General features: G+C 45.8%; 1 protein-coding gene across 2 annotated transcripts in view; it reads right to left on the bottom strand.

Moving 5' to 3' along the window:
• Positions 1–19573, bottom strand: part of Gabrb2 (gamma-aminobutyric acid (GABA) A receptor, beta 2) — a 146310-nt gene that overhangs the window by 24509 nt on the left and 102228 nt on the right. For both annotated transcript variants that reach the window (XM_013028663.1, XM_013028664.1), the window contains exon 5: positions 172–309. In XM_013028663.1, the coding sequence (XP_012884117.1) occupies positions 172–309 (138 nt within the window). The remainder of the gene's footprint in view (positions 1–171; positions 310–19573) is intronic.

Raw genomic sequence — 19573 nt, 5'->3', positions numbered from 1 at the left:
TGCCTGGGGGTGTATGCCTGGGCTCGGAGTGCAGCCAGGCCTAGGAGGAGGCAGGGCGTGGGGCAGAGAGATGGCTCTTCTGCAGGACACCCCCGCCCCCCGAGGGAAGCGAGCCCCGCGGGGCACACCCCGCACTGACGTGCGCCTCCTCCCCCGGCTCCCGCTACGCACCCGTGGAGAACACCACCTTCTTGGTGATGAGCTTGTAGTCCACAATGGAGAACTGCGGGAGCTCGATCTTCGTGACACCGGTGACGGCGTTGTCGTCGCCTCGCCAGTAAAACTCAATGTCATCGGTGGTGTACCCATCTGTGACAGGAAGGACACACAGACACAGACACAGGACGGAGAGGACACCGGTTAGAAGATGAAGGGGACACACCGCAGAAGCTATGGCTAAGGGCTGCGAGGGGCTCAGCCACATCCTGGGCACTCCACGTGGGTCGGGGCTTGGAGACCTCACCCCACGACTCTCAAGGGAAGGGTGGTCAGACTCCTCCCGCGAGGCACAGCGGGGTGTAATCCGGGTATACGTTCCCCGCTATCAACTGCGATGACATCATCACAGCAAGCTAGATTGTACGTACGCGGCAATATCTGATTATGAATCTTACTCTATCAAGTATCAATCTAGATGGTATCCTGAGAGGGAGAAAAAAAATCAAACCATCAGTGTAGTGTTGAAGGCTATCAAGTATCCCTTTCTCATATGGAATCGTTTAATTATAAAGTAGTTGGGTTTTGTGCCAGAAAATAACTGATCACGAAGGAATCATTCTTTGTTCAATACTCATGTACACCATCCCCAAGCTTGGCTCTGTATCCCATTTAATTTAAAGCATAATTTCAATAGTTCAGAGGAGTAGACATGAACACGTGGTGTATATAGTACACGCAGCGTACTGAGGGCTATGCTCCCGTTCATTCAACAATACTGCGTTCATCGCCTAGAACACCCACCCATCTGGACATACTCTCTGGGGAAAGGATTCTGTATTTTAAAGACATTCATTACACAGAATAATGCTCTGGTGTGATGATAATAATGGTTCTTTGGAATGAGGGTACTTCCATTCCATGGGTGTGGGGGGAATTTCAGCAAAGGAGCGCAGAGCTCGTAAGTGCTCAGCAAACGCCTCACTGCAGTGAACAACGCATACCCCACTGACTGTAAGCGGTCCCCGACAAGGACTCCGGGAACATTTTACTCTTGTGCCCCAACTCCAATATTCCTGAAGTAAACGGCACCCGGTGTGTGAATGAGTGTACAATACGCGGGGAGAGAACCTTTGCGCCTGGAGAGCTGGGTGGCGTGGGTGGGCAGAGGCACGGATGCTGCAAAGCAGGGCAGGAGAAAGTGCAGCCTTCTCCACTTCAACTTTTCTGTGGCTCCTCTACGTAGTCATGAGGAACTCTTAGTAAATCTGGATTTCTAAGGAAATACTCTAAGGAATATTATCTCCAAACACGTATGACAAAAAAGGGTCTCCGGACGAAATATATTTGAGAGGGGTGGAGGGAAACGGGACTCTGGTGACTTGTAGTATATAGTGTCGCCCGTGAGCTCAGCTCATGCTGGTAATGGCGGTCTCTGCAGGGAGAGATTTTTGGAAACTGATCTACCACCATCATCCCCAGAGGGAGCCAAGACCACGACTCCAATGCAATAATGCTCCCTGGTGAGAGGCGGGTAGAGTCGCGCGGTAGAGCACGTTAACTCAACGGCGATAATGGAAGATGTTTAAATTAACGAGGCCAATTGAATGGCCAAGGAGACGCGCGCAGCTGTGCAATAAAACGCCGTCAACTGTGACACCAACCCATCTGCTTTCTAATAAGGGCTGGCGAAGGGATGAGAGGAGGAACTGGCCTCGGCCTCTCCACCTCAGCCCATTCCGCACAGCCCCTCTGGGCCACGGGGTCAGCTGGGGTCTCGCTCAGTGAAGGGATGCAGGTCGGAGGCTCTGGCAGAAGGTTCAAGAATCTGTGAAGCCCAGAGCCGCTGCCCCTTCCTGGCATTCTAGCTCTTTGGGAGGCTGGAGTTAGGAGGTCCGTGGCATTTGAGGCCAGCCCAATCAGAAAATTCCATGACTTCCATCTCATCTGAAGCCGCGCGGCAGGCTGAGACTGAGAGGATGGTGGTTCTGGGCCAACCTGAGCAGCAAGGTCTGTGACGGTCCATCTCAATGGATTGAGGTCAACGCTGGTGGCTTGTACCGGCCATCCCGGCTACAAGGGGAAGCCTGGAACTAGGGGATCACGTGGTCTCAGGCACGCACCTGGTGAGAGGATGACATCCTGTCTCAAAAACGCTGAACCAAGGACTCAGCCTGACCACTGCAACCATGAGACCCACACGACAGTATATTGGAATTCAGCTTCACAACTCTGAGGGCGGGGAGTGAGGGAGGTGGGGGAGGGAACGGGGGGGGGGGGAACAATGCTCAACAAAATATGTACTCATTCCCTTACTCAGGGAACTCTGTTCAGCATCTTCACAATAAATAAAACTGAAAACAAACATAAAAAACAATTAGCACATGAAAGAGTCAGAGGAGGGGCTCCATGGAAGAGGCCTTCCTACCAAGTGTGAGGCCCTGAATTCAAACCCCAGTATACCAGCCCCACAAAGATACTAAATAAATACAGAAATAAATAAAAAAGAAATATAATGGTTCAAAGTGGACAGATCCTGGTGATCGTAATAAAGAGAAACCACAGTGCCGCCACTCTCAGGCCCCGAGCTTGCGCCTGCCCGCACACGGCCGTTCGAGAAGCCCTGCGACACTCGACAATTACCTGGGAAGGAACCTATTTCTGTTACTCACCGTGAGTCCTTATGTAAGCAGCAGCATGCATTCTTTAAATCTATAACCAAGGCTCGAGTGGGAAAGTGGCAAACACAGGAAGCTGGGATGGGCTGGAATGGGGCATCTGAGGGAGGGCTGGCTGGGCACCCATGTGTGTGTGTGTGGGGTGACGGTCAGTCCCTCCTGCTCACGCAGACAGATGGACACGGTGAGGTGGGGGGGCGGCTGTGTGGTCTGGGGGAGTCGGGAAGAATTCATCAGAGCTTTACAGAACGCACGCTGGCTTGTGTCAGCACAGCATGTGCTTCATACGCTTCCACTCCGCCCGACGCAGCAAAGACTCTGACACAGCAGCTCCGTGGCTCGCCCTGGGTTTGGGGATCTCAGGATCTGCCTTTGTGTTCAGCGGGCGGATGGGAAGATGACAGGGGCAGGGGCAGGGGGCAGGTGGCGGTGGGTGTGGGTGCTGGTCGGTGGGGAGATGTGGTGTGTCCTCCGCGGGCGGTGATTCTGTGTTCTCCATGAGGTGCAAATGAAGGTCACCGGCTGGCAGGGAGGACAGGGGAGGAGGAGGTGAGAAAGGAGGAAGGGAAGAGGCGTGGGAGCCAGGGAGGACGAGCGGACCAGGCTGGTTGTGATGCCACTGGCAATCAGCATCAAAGGCTGAGAAGTTGAGGGTGAGGAACTGGAAGTAGGGCAAGCCACGGGCCTCGACTTGAGCGCGTTGAGGTGGGCCTTCTCTTTGTAGCCAAACCATTTTGGCCAGAATATAGAATTGCATGGGCCCCGCAGTGCATCCTGGGAGTCTGTGGGTGGCGCCTGCCTATCCCGATGCTTCAGGAAGGAGAATCTGGGGCACTGCGATGTGTGGCTGTTTTTTTCTCTTGCACTGGGAGGGAGAAATTCATTTCAGCACATCTTAATACATGGAATCCTACTTAGCCCAAATTGTTACAGATCTGTGGACCAGAGATACAGTACAAGAAACACATGTATTCTTCTTCTTCTTTTTTTTTAAAGGATGAAATATTAAGCTGTTTTGTTTTAACTATGCCATTCCATCCCTTTCTTGACCGTGTAGAGTTGACAGTAGAATGTATCATGTTAGGGCCTGGGCAGAGAACAGGGATCAACCTCTATAAACTTCCAATTCATTTCATCATTTTAATAGTTTGGTAGGAAAGTTTGAGTTGAAATGTCCTTCAAAAGCCTCCACAATCTTGTGTGTACATATAGGATATAGTGAATCTGTCTGTCTGTCTATGCATCTATCTATCTATCTATCTATCTATCTATGCATTTATATAGCTATCTATGTATCTGTCATCTATCTATGCCTCTATGTATCTATCCATGTACCTATCTATCTATATCTAATGACATACGTTGTTTCCCTCAGGTGTAAGGTAAGAGATGCACAGTATTCATAAGGCTGATGATAACAATGATGATGATGACAAATCATGAAGAAGTCTGGTTTTGAAACTTACTGTCCACTGTAAATAAACTCGATGGCAAACACCCATAGGCTTCAAATGATCTCCTAATGGAAAGACTCCAAGAATGAGTTATTCTTTTCTTCTTCTTGATTTATACAATATAAAAAAAGTTAAGAACTGGAGTTTTAGTATGGCAGAAAAGAGATACAGATGAAAGGAGGGGTCATTTAATCTGTAAGAATTCAGACTACATTTTATTTTTATTTTTTTAAGTGATAGAACTGCACTGGTGGCTCGCACCTGTAATCTAAGCTACTCAGGAAGCTGAGATCTGAGGATCACGGTTCAAAGTCAGCAGGGCAGGAAAGCCTGTGGGACTCTTATCTCCAATTAACAACCAGAAAACCGGAAGTGGCGCTGTGACTTAAGTGGTAGAGCGCTACCCTTGAAGAGCTGAGGGACAGTGCCCAGGCCCAGAGTTCAAGACCCACGACTGACAAAAATAAATCAACACATGAATAAATAAATAAATAAATGAATAAATAAAGTGATGGGCCTGTTGCCAAGGTTGAGTCTACTGTGAGGCCCCAGAGGGACCCCTGAAGCAGCGGAACAGCGCACAGCTCCCTGCTTGCTGGCGTGAGCCCAGAATAACGCACCAGACCAGAAAGCCAAGGCAAAGCCAAAGCGTACACGAGTTCTAGCAAAAACCTCAAGTGTCATTTTAAGGATGCTCCCCCTTAGCAAAATGAGGGCATAACTTGAACACAAATACAAATGGAATCTGTAATGCAGGACACGGTGATTGGTTGAAATCTGCACACATGCTTGCAACCTTCCATGTCAATACTGGAGGAAGCCACTTGCTATTTGGGAAATTGGTCATTAAGACACAGGAAGAAAACCACGCTTATTTCCAGATAGTTGCTATAAGGAAATGGTTGTTTTTTTTTTTTAAAGAAAAAAACTTAATCATAATTAAATGATGAAGCTTTCTCCAAGCACTAAGAAAGGAGTAAATCTAAACGTTAAGACCACAGAGCGATCACCAAGTACCCCGAGCATCCTGATGGAGAGATAGTTCTCACTAGCAAATGCTAACTATACAGGAGTGAAACCTGATTACATTCACAGGCAACACAAGGCGTGAGAGACAGGAGGTCAGACATAAAAACACCTTTAAAATATCCCACTGCACGACGTAATCCATATTCGTTTAGCCTCTGGGAAATACTAGAGGGAAAATACCATTCAGGTATTCAACGTGAAATTTTAAGAAACGAAGAAAGAGAAGGAAACAAGAAATTATTATTGAAAATTAGGTAGAAGGCAGGATGGGTATAGCTATGATGGCGCATGCCTAGAATCGCAGCTACTGGGGACGAGCATGATTTGAGGCCAGTTCAGGCCCAAAGTTAGCCAGATGTCGTCCCAAGTGTGTGGATGGCTCTATCATTTACTTTTTAAGCTCCTCCTCTTTGAGTGCCTGAGGTATAACATCGTCTTTGCTCTTGACCTGGGGACCTACCCACCATGGACGCGGTCAGGCTGGAGGGGCTGGGTCCTTGGGAACAGACAGCTGCTGACTGCTGACTCATCAGAGAGGCTGGTGCTCTGCCAGCTGTAGTGCCAACTTAATCAAAGAGGCTTCTAAAGACAATAGGTTTTTAAATATTCGTTGTTCTGCTGATAATGTTAACAAGCGGAACGGGGGAGAGCTGTGTTCTATTTTTCTTTCTTGTTTTTGGGGTGTGTGTGTGTGCGTGCGCGCGTGCGTGCTCTGTGGTGCTCCCGATCAAAGCCAGGGCCCTGAGGATGACGTCACACAGTGCTCTGCCCCTGAGCACCGCAGAACTCCGAGTCAGCATCGTCTTATTGAACTCGTTTTTTCTCTGTTTGTACATATGTATACACACATATGTGTATATGTATGTGTATGTATGAAAATATAGGATGATCAGTCTATGCATTTCTGTAAAAACAGTTGCACTCTATATCGTGTTTTCTTTAGGATCTTGTCTTAAACTCATCCGATCACTGAGAAAACTGAGTGGGAAGAACTTGATTTTGTGTGGGTTGGTACTGAGGCTCGAACTCAGGGCCTTGAGCTCTCACTGACTTTTTTCACTCAAGACGGTGCTCTACCACTGAAGCCACAGCTCTACCTCTGGCGCTCTCTCTCTCTCTCTCTCTCTCTGCTGGTTAACTGGAGATAAGAGTGTCACAGACATTACTCCTGGCTTTGAACAGCAATCCTCAGATCTCAGCCTCCTCAGAACGTAGAAGTAAAGGCATCAGCCCCGGCTCTTCCGTTGTTCCGTTGCACAATGAATCAGGGGGACTGCTTTCCTGTCTGTCTCTAAAATCCGACTCTGTGATACAACATGGAATGACTTCTTCTGGAAGAGGCAGGCCTCCGTGGGCTGTCACCATACCTAGCGGGTCCTATGTATTTTAAGTGACCGGTGGATTTGCATTGAAAGTTCTGGATCATCTACTAAGCATTCTAACAGGGCAGCTCGGCGGGGGCACTTGTAGGCTGGGGAACACTGTGTTCTACCTGATTCCCCCGAGATTCGGGGCTATAAAAAGCAACCTATATTCCAGCGACTACAATAAACCATCTCGAAAGGAAATGGCAGTCGTAGAAAAGGGAATCTCTTTCAAACTGCATCTCAAATGACAAGTAAGACTGCCACAGTGAGCTCGGCGGCTGAAAGCTGCTGCTGAAGCCAGGGCCAAAGAATCGCTGCTACCCAGCCAGGGCCTTTGGGTGTGGGGGAGAGGTGCGGGAGGGGTTAGAGGCAGCCAGGGCCTTTGGGTGTGGGGGAGAGGTGCGGGAGGGGTTAGAGGCCGCGGTGGGGGGGGGCGGGGGGCAGGGGGCAGCTTCCCTTTGCTCCTGGATCTGAAATCGTCACTTGATCGTCCCCCACATTTGAATCTCATTCAAGCTCATGTGAGCAAAGAACTACAGCCTGTAGAGCTGATCATCTGAGATTATCTGAAGAAACTCAGTGCAGATCTAATGCAACAACTAGATTGTTTCCTCCTCCCCACAGCAAGCCGTTGGTGTCCCTGTACAACCGACTCTCAGCTGCAAGTGGTAAGGGTGACTTATTTTCAGCAGCCAGGTCAGGGCATTGGCACCTGGGATGAACCAGACTTGAATCAATCTGTTGATTAAAAAATACTAAAATATTGTTCTAAAAGGAAGGTATACGTGTATAAATTCAGGTATTTCAGTAGGATATATGTCACCGGTGAAAACAAGAAACGTCTCTCATGTAATAATCATTGACGGTCCTTTGAGGGATCTCCATGTATCTAGAGTCCACGCTAAATTCCAAAGTCCATTCTGTGTTCTTTAGACCACAAATGTGCACTTTGAAAACTGTTCCTATTATGAATGAAAGGAAAATTTCTGGATGTAACTTTAAAGACACATTAAAATGTTGTAGTGCATTTCATCCACAGAGGTTGCTCAGTTGAGGGAGGCTTTGTGTATAATAAGAGCTTCATCAATGGCAGATATGATAGCTAAGAATTCACCTTCAGTGATAACAATGACCCACCCCCTGGTTTGTGTAAGGATTCCGAGTTAGCACTGCTTATCTCTAAATGCAGTTAGAACGATCATCTACCAGCCCCTCCGATTTACTCATTACAATGAATTCAAATGGTTCCCCTTTCCTGCTAGCAGTGTGATCACACGCGCTCACACACACACACAGCACAGCTTAACAGACTGTGCTGCCCGTAGTTGGCTTCAAGATCTCACATTTCCTTATGATGGAAATCCCCGATGGAATGTCACTCTGAGTGTCAGAAAATGTGACACATGCCACGCTGGGCAGGAATGGAGTCCATATGCAAGCAGCACCAACGCCAACGCCAGGAAACGGACAAGAGCGCTCATCAGCACCACCGTCTCCCCCAGAGACAAGGAAGATTTTGAAACGAAGGATTCTCAAGATGGGTCTGGAAGGAAACTTCCTATGCCCATCTGCACACATTCATTCGCTACACAGTATCTCAGATGAAGAGACCCTAAATCTATGGCCTCCTATACACAGTCAACGCAAAGCTGCCAACACGGTGCTCTAACTCGCCTACCTCATGTCACACCAACATCCTGCTTTCATTTATGAGCCAGCTCACTCTGTCTCTGTTTCTCTCTCTCTCACACACACTCATGCACATGGACGCTTTCAACTCGCAAAGTATTTACTAGACAATATTACCAGAAAATATCGAAGAATTAGAGCCCCTCACTGAAAAGACAAACGTGCCCGGGAGGTTTCCATACTTCTCTGGCATTGCTGCTGGAGAGTCTATAGTGACAGACTCGGGTGAGACGTGCTCTCTGCCACTGTTTTAGGTGCTATGGGTGAACGGGTCAAATGGCCAACATGGAAAACGTCCGCGCTGCCCGCGGCCTCCATTTTCACACAACCTGCCAAGAACAGTTTCTTCCAGACTTCAGAAACAAGTCTAAGCTCAGAGTCAAACACTGATTGATATTGTGGGTTCAGACACGTGATCCTTTGTTTTAGGTCCATTTTCCTTCTTAACAGAGACCAAAAAGACTCATCCCAAGTACAGCTATGTCACCAAATTTAATGTGAAGATATATGTGAATTTTCTCTAAAATAGGAAGACGTTTTTATCATAGTGCCTCATACCCAGTACGTGAAACCAGCCAGTTCTGAAAAATAAGTCAGACAGCAAAGAAAGCAGCAAGCCCCAAATCTCTTATGCCCTTCCCTGGTTTTGTTTCCAAACTTCAACACTGTTTTAAATGTAACAGATTTTCTACTTGTCCCGAACTATACAATCTTTACAGTCCATGTTTCCTACCTAAATGACACAGTCCATTAACTGTGTATTTATATGGCCAATTCTCAATCCTACCTCACCACTGGTATCTCAAATGCTTATCATCCACGACTAATAGAGCTCCTGACATTAGAGACCACAGCACCTTCTAACTCAAAAGGCTTCCGTGAGTATGTTTGCTTACTGCATACATATGAGCTAATTTTAACACAAAAACTAGACACTTAGGTCTTAACTCCTGGGTCATCTTTGGTGGTTTGATGATGTTATATAGGCTCTGGGAATTATTTTAAAGTTTTTAAACAGTGAAGTTTTAATGGCGTCAGTGGTAGAGTCCTAGCCTACCAAACCTGGACTCCCCTGGTTCAAACTCCACTATCACCAAAAAGTAAAGTACTTGATAGAATATGTACTATATATTCACTATATATAGGATATACATTCTATATAGAATATATATATACTTATAGCATAGTATATATTATATATAGTATATGTACATATATACTATATGTACTACATATAGTATATATGTGCTATACTATATAGGCTCTATATAGTATCTATATACTATGTAATACTATATCTATATAGGGTCTGTAGTATAGTCTATACACTATCTAATAGTATATATATTCTATATTCAGCAACTTTTTCTGTCCCCGTGCTCTCAGTACTGGTTTTAGTGAAAGGAAAGTTAGAAATTGATTCCATTCTATGTGGTGACAACTCAGCAGGGTGTATGGACTCATTAGACCCACAGGTCTATATTTGGACACTTGGCTTGATTTCTTTGAGTCTTACTATGGAACTTGATTTAGAAACTCTGATAAAGCGCCCAGTCTGTGTCTTGTGGCTCTGACTGGATTAGCACGCTCAAGTCGATGCTGAGCAACCCGTCCCCCACAGGGAGACTGGCAGCACCTGCCGTGATGCCACAGACTCGTTCTCGGTTCAGGGGTTCTGAGGGGGACTCTCTCCTCCCTTAGCATCATATTTTAAATAGCTGCGTTATTTCTGAATCTGAACATGAGGATGACTATTAAGTATGCATGCATATATCATGCAGATTTCTCATAGAGTTGAGCAAGTTTCATCTATTCATTTATAAAGACAAAATTATTCGACACATATTTGCACTTTTACCTTCATCTGGGCAATAAGGAATGATTTCTGTAATAGAGTCTGATTTTCTTCCACTGAAATTTGGTTTATTCTCATACTGTTGAAGTGACGGAGGGAGGGAGGGAGGGAAGGAGCTATGGAAATCACATTTTGACACAAGGTGATTAAATTCATCAAGATGTCATAGAAAATTGCTAATACCCCAAGGAGCGTAAGGCTCCTTTAATTCCTGGAACTGGAATGGCCAGGCTACAGACAGGGCCTTCATGACCAGCTAGCTAGACTGGGCAATGACAACTGGACTGTAGGTATGTTAGTACTGACCTGAAAGGTCTCCTCCAACCCCATTCTTCAGTGTGTTTTTCTCCTCCTCCTCCTCCTCTTCTTCTCAATGTACTATTAATGGTTTTCTCATGAACGTAATTTGAGAAGGTAATTAAAGATGTCAGGAAGTTTCTTAGTGATCTCTTCAAACATTTAATTTCATAATAAATTCCTCTGTTCCTGCTTACCACAGCTCCATCTTGTAAGCCGGTGATTTTACCTCTCATCTCAGTGTTTGCTAAATGAAGTCTCTGTCAGGACTAAATATCTCAAAAGCCATTGCTATGAAGCCTAAACGTAGTGGTGTACTGGCACAAAAATGAGAGGGGAAACATTCGCACTGCGTATGGATGAACAAAGGAATGACTTCCTACAAAGGAGAAATCTATCCAGTTAGAGCAAGTGTCATTTATCGGTTTCTTTGGTTTTTTTCCTTCTAGGCATCAAGTAATCCCAGTAGCTCAGTCTCTCCACCATTTTTGAGGGACCTGGCTTGTGTAGAGGTATACTGAAAAGGAGCGTGGGACAGCCACGTGACCTGGACTGGTGTATGGTGAGCTGTCCGCCATCACCCCGGTGTGTGCCAGAGGCGCTGGGCGCGTCCGTCTGCCCGGGGAAGCCGTACTGGAGCGTCCCAGGGCTCTGTGCGGCGTGCTCAATGCAGGCTCTCCTGCTTCCTACCCAGCATTCATTCGGTGAGGAGTCGGGCAAGGCCAGAGCATGAAATGAGGTGCCTGGCAATCCACACCGCCCGACGTTCTGTGGGCTGGTGAGGGGACAGAAGGCAACTTGGGCAGCCATCTTCTCCCTCCCTAGGACTCTAGGGGCTTTTGAGCAGCGCTCTGGGTTTGGAAGAGCTGCGGGTACACACAGGAAGCTACACTTCAGCTGCTGTGCTACCGAGTTCCCCAAACGCAGAAGACAATGCTCTGTTTCTGGAAAACTCACCTAGCAGTATGTAGGTAGTTAAGAGTCCTAAGCTTATCATTTTGGTTAACCCACGTTCTCCCCCCTCGCCTCTTCCTTCTCTCGGCTTTGACAGCTGGCCCAAGCCAGATGCCGAGGGAGTGTTGAGGCGTTTTGCTGCCGTAACCACCTCTGTAAAAACCAAACGCCAGAGTACAAAAGGACAGACGCCGTGTTTTCTTGGAAGGCCACTCTAGTAGAAAGCTCTTAAAGCTGAAGGACAAGGTTAAAGGAGGGGCCGTTCATCTATTTGTGTGTTCAAGCCACAGGCGGAGAATTTTCTTTTTTAATAATATCTTCACACATATCATATCTTCTCTTTTTATTAAAACTACCTGTGCATATGTCTGATTCTATCATATCCTATCTTCCACCTGTCTATTGTGGGCCGCTTCTAAAATTTGTATCCAAAGACAAGACAAGACCTGGCCCATTCTCTTTCTGGCCTTTAAATGCATGGTCTGGATCACGTGTTACAAAAGCCTATTGACGTGGGTTTCTATGGTTGGAGAGCTGATGTGTGAGCCCAGGCCTCTCCAGGCTCCTCCTCTGGGGACATGGGCAGCTCCTGGGGCATCTGCACAGAAAGCACGAACACACAACGCTCACGGCAAGCGCTGCGGCCACCACACACTGCGAACCAACCAACACACGTGCAACCGCTCTGCCGCTGCGGGACACGGTAGGAACTCAACAAAGGCTTCTTCAAGAAGCCAATCCACTGAATGCCGTGGCTCATGTTTGAAATCCAGAAGATGACAGTTCCAAGCCAGCCCTGGCAGAATGAGCCAGAAAAATGCTGGACCGGAGGTTCAAGTGGTAGAGCATTGGCATGAGTAAATGAGCTGAGCAACCGTAAGTTCAAACTCTGGTATTAACAAAAGAAAAACAAAGATAAAAGAAAAAGCAGAATGTGAATAAATACTTCTGGGTAAGGGGGGGCAGGGGAGGCTAGATTCTATTTTTCCCCACTACAATATTTAGCTCCCTGTGACAGGTAGCAGTTTGATTATTTGTTTCTCACATCCTTCATTTTTCAGGAAGCTACCTGAGTGCGTGAGCTATGCGCCAGTCATTTTCCAGTTCTGAGACACGGCCATAAATCACAGCCCACACCGAGGAGGAAGCGGCTGTTTGTCAAAGGAATAACTCCAGCACAAGGAGGGAGATGTCAGCCTTAAGTCTCTGCCCAACAGGTTACAAATTCGTGATCGGGGAGTGAAACCTGAGGCTGGATAATCGTTACTTAAAAATAACTGCATATAAAATTTAGGCAGCCCTTCTTTCTTGAAAAGCCAGGACGTGTCGCCACAGTGGCCTGGCACCTCTTTCTGGGGCCTGGACGTGGGGCCCTTGATGGACGTCACCGCTGCATTTCCCCTTTTCTCCTGGAGGCGGCCCGCCTGACCCCAGGAGTGCATTTGGCCTTTGCACCAATCACGACCTCCATCATTCTGGTGCTGAAGGCAGGGCTCATGGGCAAACAATATCACAGCAAGATTAAGACAAGCAAAAGGCTTAGTCTCCAGTCACCACCCCGTCACTTTTAGATAGGGAGGCAGAATGATTTGGATTCTGATTCTCCCTCTTCACTTTCCTCCTACATAAAATCAAGGGTAAAGCCAGGTGCCGGTGGCTCAGGCCTATAATCCTAGTTACTCAGGAGTCTGAGATCTGAGGGTTAGGGTTCAAAGCCAGCCCGGGTAGAAAAATTCAACTGACCATGCAAAAGACAGGTGGGGAGCCATAGCTCAAGTGGTGGAGCGCTAGCCTTGAGCACAAAAGCTGAGGGACAACACCCAGGCCCTGAGTTCAAGTCCCAGGACTGGCACATATGCATATACACATGTGCACGCAAACATACACAAAATAAGGGGGGGGTCACACAAAGATGGCCGAAGAGCCAACTTTTCAATCTATAAACATGGTTGAACTAGACTCAGCTATGGTATCAAAAAAAAATTTCAAGATGTAGATGAATTTAACCTTTGTAAGACCTGACCCAACGGAGGTAAATGTAGACAATGAAACTCATAGAAGAAAACACGGGAAAGAATGACTCCTTTCCAAGTCAAACGTAGTTCACAAGCAGAATAAAATAAGGTACTCAAGACATATTTGGGAACAGGGTTTCAGAAATCCTTTGGGGAAGTGGCGCTGTGGCTCAAGCGGTAGAGCACTCGCCTTGAGCTGAAGGCACAGGGATAGCGCCCAAGCCCAGAGTTCAAGCCCCACGACCAACCAAAAACAAACCAAAACAAAACAGAAATCCTTTGGAACGACTTGTGGTTTAGATAAGAATTATGACATGGCTGGGTTTTATAGAGAATAAACCACCGAGTTAATATAAATGTATACATAAATGTAAATTATGTGTAAGAAAGTTCAGCATCCCCCATCCTAAGAACAAGCAGTGGCAAAGAGCCCGTCATTAATCATACTACTCATAAAAAAAAAAAAAAAACAAAACCAGTACAAACAGCGACATACCTTTTGTCGTGTAAGATGTTCTAATCACTGCTGTAATCGGGGTCAGTGCTACTCCAGCTACATGGAAACAGATCATGTGACTGAAGCCTAGCAGTATTTTGAAGTCTATGTATATATATAAATATATATACTGTGCGTTTCAAAATACTCAGAAAGCTAGCATTAAGGGGTGGGTGAGAATGTTAATGGGGTGATACTCATCCGGAGGCACTGTATTCATAAGCTGTGTTGGTGAGTGGTGACTCCTCTGTGCAACTACTTAAGGATAATGTCTTTTTCTTAAAAAAAAAGTAACAAGAATGCAAATCATGGAGGCTACAGCTTCCAGGACAGGTTATTTAAATACATCTGCCCATGGGCAACCACTCAAAACGTTATCTAAATGACAATTCATTTTAGCTACTTCGGTGTCTTAAGAACGACATCTATAAACTTCCAAGTCACAAATGTCAAGTATTAAAATTTTGGTAAGTGATTTTTTTTTTTACAAACATGAATGAAGCTAAAGATCAATGGATGGGTTTCAAGTGATTAACGGGCCAACATGTTTGTAGGTGGACAGGGGTGAGGAATGAGCCTTGTCACCATACAACATTCTGCCCGATAGAGAGAAAGAGGAGCCGTGCGTCCCGAACTTTGCCTCCCTACAGGGAACTCCTGCCGCTCATCTTCAGGAATAGTCATCAGGCCCTGAAGTAGGCTTCTTCCCATCTCCAGTGTTTATCCAGGAAGAAATGGAACACATGCTGGCGGTGCTGAGCCATTAAACCATATCACTGGGAATGGAGCGTGGTCAGCAATTGAAGTCATTATATCTGACAGGACATTTTCTGCTCTTTAGCAAGTTGAAGGCTTTCACAAGAGAAAACCAAGCAGAGTTGCCAAAGAGATGCCCACTGAAAGGAAATGTACAAGAATTGTTCTAGACCAAGTTCTTTAAGCTGGAATGCAATTTATGCCATGTTCCAGGGTAAGTGCCTTTCACTGAATTACTCATTTCGGCTAAGTTGTAGAGTGGAGGAGTCTGGGAAATGCCATCATGTATATTTTTTTTCTCCTTGCAAAATGTCCTTTGTTAAAACTGTGAACCACTCATGGGATAAACGAAAGTTACTCTCCTACACAGAATGCAGTCTATGCGTGCGATCTCTATGCACAATTCTCTCACATGCTGTTTGTCTGACGATAGCATTAAAATTGCCAATACATATTTAACTAGTATGCCTAATATATTTAGGTCTGAAAACGAATCAAATTTTCCCACTTGGGCTTTGGTTTGAATTTTGGCCCCTCCTGATGTTTGGGGAGCTAAGATGTCTGGAACTGCCTATTTGGAACAACAGGCTTGCTGACTTTATACTTTTTCAAAATGTAGTTAGGGCAGTGTTTCCTCATTCACAAACCGAAAGGATAAGGAGAATCAGGAAGAAATCACGTGGCTAAACAGGAAGCTTAATTAAGTAACGGGCTACGCTTGGTAAATGTTCAGTACATGTTGGTATGAATCATGAGAGTGAAAACCTTCCAGGGTGAACTGGCAAGAAAAGCCAGTATTTCTATATCAGTCTTAATTTTCTACAATACCTGTAATTAAATATTCCAAATAAAGTTACTTCTAGTCTACAAATGGAGCTAAAAGTAAGACAGAAACTGTATATATAACTATACATATACATACATATATATGTACATATACACATATATACATATATAATACACATAACACATAGATACTTATACACACACACACATATATCAGCAATTCTAGGGGCACACACATTTTCTGTAACTGGTTATTTCTGGCTTCAGGGTAATACAACCCATCAGGTGCTGTTTTTTAAGAAAATCAAGAAAAATAACACAGTCCACAGTGTTTCATGACATACATACACATATATCTTTTCTCCAGGCACCCACAAGTAGTGAATGGAGAGGTCATGGAGACTTCACAGAATGAACAAGGTCTCTGGGAGCTGGCATCAGCGACAGAATGATTTAATCTATAAGCCCATGAGAATCCTTTAAGCAACGCAAGACAGTAAAGCCCCAGGCAAAACCAAAATGGTGGCCAACACAAGCCCCGGCTCTCATTTTGCACTCCAGAGCACATGACCAGCTGCAGGCACACCGGACACACCGCATCGTGTCCCGCAAGTAATCACTACGGCAATGCCTGTGAACTTCCCGAGTTCAAAGAGTTAGCTTTGTGAAAAGTACACTTCTAATTGTAAATACTTCAAATAGTTAAGGGAAAAAATTAAATCATGCAGCAATCACAGAACAGTGTATCTACGAGATGATCCCTAGTAAGATATTTCAGATAATACATTCTCAAATTTCATTATATTCATACACTGATTCATCTCTTCCAGGTGTCCAGGTTGTCGAGATGATGAATCAGTACTTTATGGCTACAGGGAAGACTTTCTCACATTAATTCTAATCTACGTTTGAATACGTGTTCACTGTCTATCTCTTCCAATAATCTCCTCTGTCTGACTCAAGCTGCAAGCGTCGAGCCTCACTCCTCTGGCTCAAATGAGACTTAGGCTTGAACACACCTGGAATTGCAAATGTAGCTTCCAGACCAGCCAACGCTCAGGACCACTGTCAGCTACTTGTGCCACAGTGTGAAAGAGATATCCACATTCCTCCTTGACAGAAAATACGATTAAGTGGGGGACAGAAGGGATCTCAAAGGAAGAAGGAAAACAATGTACTAGCGGATTAGAACGTGCTCACTTTCTAGAATCTTACAATTCCTTTGTAATTGGCCTATGTACTTGTCCTTAGGTTTATTGCTTTGGCTTTTACTTCTAAAACTGGAATTATGAAGCTTAAAGATTGGCCCAGATGTCTGTATTTTAAGCAAGTATCCCAGAGCATTTTAATACAAGTGGGCCAAAGATTGCACATTCACAAACATATCTTCTGAAACAGAATCTATCATTATTAGACTCAAACCAGCATTACGTCACAATTCTGTAATGACTACATTTCCCTCCCCAATATTTTATCTCTTTGGGGACTCAATTTATCATTGCTGCGCCGATCTATCACCTGGGCACCAAAAAGCAATTTTATTATTTCATGAAAACCAGGTCACCTTCATGATAGAGTACCAAAATCCTACACTTCACAAATCTCCTTTGTCTTTCTTATTCGTGATGACATGCGTAAATCTCTGTTTAGAAGCCAATTGCACAACCGTGGTACCTGATTGCGTTTGCGAACAGCAGCAGCTCCTGGCGAGGGGAGCTGAGAACGGATCTGCACAGCACCTGTCAATGGCAATTAGCTTAGCGTGCAGTTCCAGGAGCGATGGGGAATCATTTAGCTTTATGTTCAGGACAAACAATACCCTTGTAGGAAAAGAAGCCGTTTTGTTAAAAAGAAAAAGTAAAGGATGGGCTGGGGTGCTATACATGGGTTCAATTTTCAGCAGGGCAAATGAGTTTCTACAGTTGCCTTCAATCAAGTTTTAAGACTTAGTGTATGGACCTGATAATAAGAATACCTTGACTTTGCTGTTAATCGAAGAGTGTTTCTGAGTAAGAGTTCCAAGGTTATATGCAAAAGATTACAAAATTTGTCACAGACGCGGTATGGGACTTCTGACACTCTGATCAGGGTTGGAAGTATGTTTCTCCCAATGTGAGGTCCGTTAGGTAATGAAAGGGGAGGAACACTTTAATTACAAAGGCTGCTGTAAAACTGAATCAGGAATTTATTCTCACAGATAAATTCCTCCCACATCTTGTTTTCTTGGGCGTGTGAGGGGAGGCTGAGCGTGCGCAGTGGTGGAGCGCCAGGGCGGGGAGCACGTTCCTGCAGGCCCGGCTTCCTATCGGGAGCTGTGAGCTCAGCCTCCTCTGTCTCCTCGTCTGCCACGTCCTTCCTGGTCAGGTGGCAGGACCGCAATGAGATCTTGTGGATGTACGTATGAGATGACCTCAGCGCTTCATGATTCTTCATCTGGATAACAAATTTGACTCTAAAGACGGTTGTGCCCCAGGGGCGCCCGCCCCGCCTCTCACGGATCACAGCCCCAGAGCTGCTCTGGCCGGTACACCCATACCCAGAGCTGCAGCGGAACTCTGCTCCTTGTCTGGGGTTGGGACACAGGCAGGAGGTGGGATCATACTGTATCTGCCATGACTGTTCTGTCATTCTAAGCCAACCCTGCCAAGGGGCAATCCATCCTCTTCATACACTCCACACACCCATGACCCTCTTCATACGTGCCACCTGCCCACAACCCTCTTCATACACACGCCATCCATCCACCCACGACTCTTCATTCACACCATCCATCTACCCACGACCCTCTGAACCCTGCTAGCTAGGCATCTCTGCCCTCTTCCAGAGAGCACAAGGTCCTTCTGATCTTGAATCTTTATTAAGCTAAGAATCCTGTCACAAAAATCTATGATGAGAATTCCTTTCTACACCCCATAAAAATCCCTGCCAAAGCACCCACACCTCTAATGACTCCACACACACTCCAACTCCATTCTAACACAGCCATAATCTCTCAAGCATGTTCTGCAAAATCTTGCACACACATTTCTCTGTAAACAGCACCGTTTTTCTCTCCACTCTTTCTTTCTCTCATGACAAAATACCATGTTCTACTTGCTCCTACCTCCAAAGAATCTTCTCATCTAATTTTCTCTGCCTTAGCTTTTTAGCATTCTGTGGCTTAAAATATACTGTATTCGCAAATTAGGAATTCTTTTATAAAGTCAAATATTAATTGATCATTTTCTCTGTGCAGTGCTCCATGATGATAACCAGTTTAGAAGATCGAGTAATATAAATGTTCAACTAAGTACATATATGATCTCAATTCTTCACTGATACTTTCCAGTAAGAAAGGGGTAGATAGGCCAAGAGTCTCCATGCACAAAATGCCATTTAAGTGATCCCTACTACTGTTCTGTTACTTCAGTTGTTAAACTGCTGTTGTCCATGAAAAACCAGGGTGGACTCATCACCGTAGCCATGCCCCAAGCGTCCAGGTTGAGGCTCTGAGCCCTGGTCCTGGCATTCTGGCAGTTGACTTCAACGTTCTGTGCCTCAGTTCTCCGTTTACAAAACTAGGATGTGAAAATGCCCAGGGGGTGCAGCACACGACTTGGAAAATGATGAAGAGGATGAAGACAGCAAGGCTATTCTGAGAGCTCTGCACGGTGTTCCAGCGCCTCCCGTGACCCGTCTACAGTGCAGCTGCTGCCAGGGGGGAGGGAGCGCTGCGCTGGCTCCGTGGCTAACGCGTCGGTGTCCACACTGTCCTCCTCCTCCTCCTCCTCCTGTGTCCTCCTCAGTAACTTGTAGACTGGTCCTGTCTATCCGCCTGTGTTCTCACCCACCAAACACACACACACACATACACACACAACAGTCCCCAGTGTGTACAGTGGGAATGAGGTAAGGTAAGTATTCAGGACATTTACCTCAGTGCTCGTCACATGCTAGGTTGTAATACCTTTTACAGCCTGTGCCCTCCGTGTGTGTGTGTGTGTGTGTGTGTGTGTGTGTGTGCACGTGTGCATGCGTGTGAGTTGCATGTGTGTGTCAGAA

Source organism: Dipodomys ordii, unplaced genomic scaffold (assembly GCF_000151885.1).
Source record: "Dipodomys ordii isolate 6190 unplaced genomic scaffold, Dord_2.0 Scaffold112, whole genome shotgun sequence".
Classification (NCBI taxonomy): Eukaryota; Metazoa; Chordata; class Mammalia; order Rodentia; family Heteromyidae; genus Dipodomys; species Dipodomys ordii.
The sequence above is the reverse complement of the archived record's forward strand: the minus strand, read 5'-3'. Positions and strand labels throughout refer to the sequence as shown.